Source organism: Lolium rigidum, chromosome 5, assembly GCF_022539505.1.
Source record: "Lolium rigidum isolate FL_2022 chromosome 5, APGP_CSIRO_Lrig_0.1, whole genome shotgun sequence".
Taxonomy (NCBI): domain Eukaryota; kingdom Viridiplantae; phylum Streptophyta; class Magnoliopsida; order Poales; family Poaceae; genus Lolium; species Lolium rigidum.
Genome location: NC_061512.1, coordinates 208,236,721 through 208,240,603, shown reverse-complemented (window position 1 = coordinate 208,240,603; position 3,883 = coordinate 208,236,721). Strand labels below are relative to the sequence as shown.

At 58.8% G+C, this 3,883-nt stretch overlaps 1 protein-coding gene across 1 annotated transcript; it reads left to right on the top strand.

The window, feature by feature from the left end:
* The first annotated feature begins 1,632 nt into the window (after nt 1–1,632).
* On the top strand, nt 1,633–3,569 carry LOC124653365 (junctophilin-1-like). Its single transcript, XM_047192430.1, has 3 exons — nt 1,633–2,489; nt 2,708–2,936; nt 3,060–3,569. Exons 1-3 carry the CDS (start codon nt 1,669–1,671, stop codon nt 3,222–3,224), a joined length of 1,215 nt encoding a protein of 404 aa, XP_047048386.1. The 5' UTR covers nt 1,633–1,668; the 3' UTR covers nt 3,225–3,569.
* The last annotated feature ends 314 nt before the right edge of the window (nt 3,570–3,883 follow it).

Here is a 3,883-nt window from a genome sequence, read left to right as displayed (position 1 = left end):
TTTTATTACTCTTGGGCATATCTCCAACAACTACATCATCACGAAGCAAGATTCGCAAAACCTATCACATAATCTTCAGATCTTCTAGAGAGAAGACCACATTCTCGCAGATCTAAGCTACTAGCTCTAGGGTTAGATGTTACTCACAGTTCTCTGACCATGGCACGACGAAGGAGGCATCTTGGAGATGTGGAGGAAGAAGACTTGCCGCCGCATACCACCATCGACCGGATTAGATGGCACCAGTCGCCTTCTCGTCTGAAGTCGCTTCCCTCGACTAGGAGCTTGAATGGAGGCATGAGAGTTGGTGGTGAGGTGAAGGGTTGTAGATAGGCGGAACCAATCAACGGGAGGTTGCCAAATATCTATCGTCGGTTTTCCGATGACGCAGGCGAGCTCTCGTCATCTCTCCCCCGCACTAGCTTGGTGTTGTGTTTCCCCTCTGTGCACTCGCATAAGTCAGATTGCTAGAGATTTTCTAATTCAGATGGTCTCGTTGTGCGGGCTCTAAGCTGATTTAAGAATCGTGTGGTGCAAAGGTTTTCTAAAGAAGACCCGTCATTTTACTTCCATAATAAATTTGAGAAGATGTCCCGCGGGAAATTAAGTGGGAAGACACGAGAGAACTTAGACCTTGCTAGGTCCGAAAAATGATTGATTGGTGGTCTTTTTATAGCCGGATGATGTCTAGTGTTGGTATACCTGGACATGGGAAGCCCGGCCCGGTCGGCCCAACCCAGCACGGCTAGAAAATCCTGAGCCAAGCTCGACCCAACCATGTATGGCATGGGCCTGATTGTTTTGCCCGATGGCCAGGCCAAGTCACGGCCTTGAATTTATGCAATTTAGTTTAGAAGCCCGGCCCACGGCCCAAGGCCCAAGGCCCAATGGACTTTCACTCTGATGGGCTGGGCCAGGGCTTGATTTGTTTGGCCTGACGGCCACCGTGAGAAAAGGGCAATGCGCCGGGCACGCGGTGGCAGCAACAGGAAATCCTGTTCCCGAGCCGCGCACGCCGTGCCGCACACGGCCACGGCCGTTCCGTTACCCGTGCGGCGCCCCGGCCGCACGCCCTACCGCCAATCCTGTTCGTGTACGGCGTTCCCGACCACCGTCCTCGGCAGGCTCCGGCCAACCGAAAGCGCTCCCGCTCCGCTGTGCTGCACATGCCAAAGCTTGGACGCACTCACCACGCTCCCTCAACTCCTTTCTTTTCCCAAATTCAGATCCGGAACCGGTGGGCCCCACCTCCTGGTCCGATCGATCCTAGTCCTAGTCGGGTGCGGTTCCATCCCTCCGCGCGCGCCGCGAAACACACGGGTCGCTGCGACCCCGCGGGATCCGTCAACATCCCACTGACCCCGCCCGCGGCCCCACATGGCAGCCACCCTACCAAGAACCAGCCCCCCACCGGCCCGGCCCACGCCAGGTCGGCGCGCGCCGGAGGCCGGAGCGGAGCTGGTCACCTCCCCCCGCGCCCGCGGTGGTTATAAGACACCTCTCAGCCCGCCCGCCTCCATTCCTCTCTTCTCTCCTCTCCACCCACTCCCTCTGCTCCCCTCCACCCGATCTGCGCTCGCGCCCCGGCGGCGCGTACAACACGAACAAGAAGAAGAAGAAGATCTGACGGAAATTGAGGACAGGGACGGCGGCGCCAGGCGGCGGGGAATGGACGCCCACGGGCCCGGGGCCGCCACCAAGCTCACGCGCACCCCCTCCTCGCTCCTCCGCTCCCCCACCGTCCGCAACTGCTCCTCCTTCCACGCCGTCCTGCTCGAGGACGACCCGGAGCCCGACCACAAGAAATCCCACGCCGTCGCCGCGCAGCACGCCAAATCCCTCCACCCCCACAACCTCCGTCCCGCCGCCACAGCCCACCCGCTCCTCCTCCTGACCCTCCCCCTCGCCCTCCTCTTCCTCATCCTCCTCCTCCACAACGACCGCCACCTCGCGCTCCTCGCCGCCGCCGCCGCCGCCTCCCTCGCCGCGGCCGCCGCCGCGGCCCGCCTCCTCCGCGGCCGCCTCCGCCGCGCCTCGCCCTCCGGCTCCGTGCACTGGTTCATCGACGACGACTCCCCCACCACCACCAATCCCCACCACGCCCGCGGCGGCCGCGTGGTGCGCGAGGGCGTCGAGTTCTACAGCAACGGGGACTGCTACGAGGGCGAGTTCCACAAGGGCCGCTGCAACGGCGCGGGGGTCTACAACTTCTTCGGCAAGGGCAAGTACGAGGGCGACTGGGTCGACGGCAAGTACGACGGCTACGGCATCGAGTCCTGGGCGCGCGGCAGCCGCTACCGGGGCCAGTACCGCCAGGGCCTGCGCCACGGCCACGGCGTCTACCGCTTCTACAGCGGGGACTGCTACGCGGGCGAGTGGGCCGGCGGCCAGAGCCACGGCATCGGGGCGCAGACCTGCTCCGACGGCAGCTCCTACGTCGGCGAGTTCAAGTGCGGCGTCAAGCACGGACTCGGCACCTACCATTTCAGGTCTGCACCTACTCTACTGCCGAGTTTTTCTACTGCTACATTGATTTGTTTTTACAGCATCAAGCTGTTGACTGTTCCATTCCTTAATTATTCCTCGGCAACAACTGTTCGATTGCTTCAGTTCAGCCCCAAAAAACACCTTGCTCGTGTTGCGATTCAGGCAACATCGGTGTGAAACTCTTCCTCATTTCTAACCTGCTGCTGCAATTCGTTTTCAGAAACGGCGATCGCTACTCCGGGGAGTACTTCGGGGACAAGATCCACGGCTTCGGCGTCTACAGCTTCGCCAACGGCCACTGCTACGCCGGCTCCTGGCACGAGGGCAAGAAGCAGGGGCTCGGGATGTACACCTTCCGCAACGGCGACAAGCGGTCGGGGGACTGGGATTTCGGGACCCTCAAGAGCCCCATGCCTCCCACCGATCCTTCCGTCGAGCGTGCCGTGCAGGTATATACATCGATTTGCTTCGACCCACACATTGCTCCCTACTTGTGAGCCTTACCTCTGCAATGCAATTCCTTGTGGAGTGGAATTCTGAATGTTCTGTTGTTGTTATTGTGCAATTATCAGGCTGCGCAGCGGGCCTCCGAGAACGCATTCCGCCTGCCGAGAGTGGACGAGCAGGTGCACAAGGTGGTCATGGCCGCGAACCGTGCGGCCACGGCGGCACGGGTGGCGGCCATCAAGGCGGTCCAGAACAGGATGGACGGCAAGTTCTGCGACACCTACGTGTGATGAAGCTTGCCTGTGTGTTGTGTTCAAAGAAACCATGCCACCCGTTTCTTCTAACTGTACATTAGGGTAGCCAATAACTAATCTGCGAGTGAGTGAGTTTCAGACGACGACGACGACCGGGGCGGCACAACCGCTCGCTCCGAGTCAGAGAGAGATCAGACCAGCAACAAACGGGAGAGCCTCCGAGGAGCGGAAGCTGTGACAGTTTTGCGTTTCAAAAAACAGCTCACATTCCGCGATATCGCGATCGCGATCGGCGGTGGTCCCTTTCCCCACTCTTCTTCCTGTAAGCTGTAAATTGTACATAGATCCCAAGTGTATCAATGGAAGAGTGAGCTTTTTTCAGTGGCCTTCTTTACCACTTGCTGCATATCCCAAGTTCTCCATATGCGTTCTGCACTTCGCACATTCATGCAATTGTGCTTGCACCTACTGCATTTCATTGTTCCGGTCTAAATCTTGACTGCTCCCATGTGCAGTGATTCCCCATTTGCAATGGTACCATGGAGGTGCACATGGGGGATTGTAAATTTCTTCTCCTGTCCTGCAACTTGTGTGTAGTAGCTGTTATGTTGGCCCCCATGATAGTATTTGCATTTCAAGGACCTTTGCTGTCTATCCATTCCCTGCATGAGAGCCCACCGTGCTGATTCAAAACT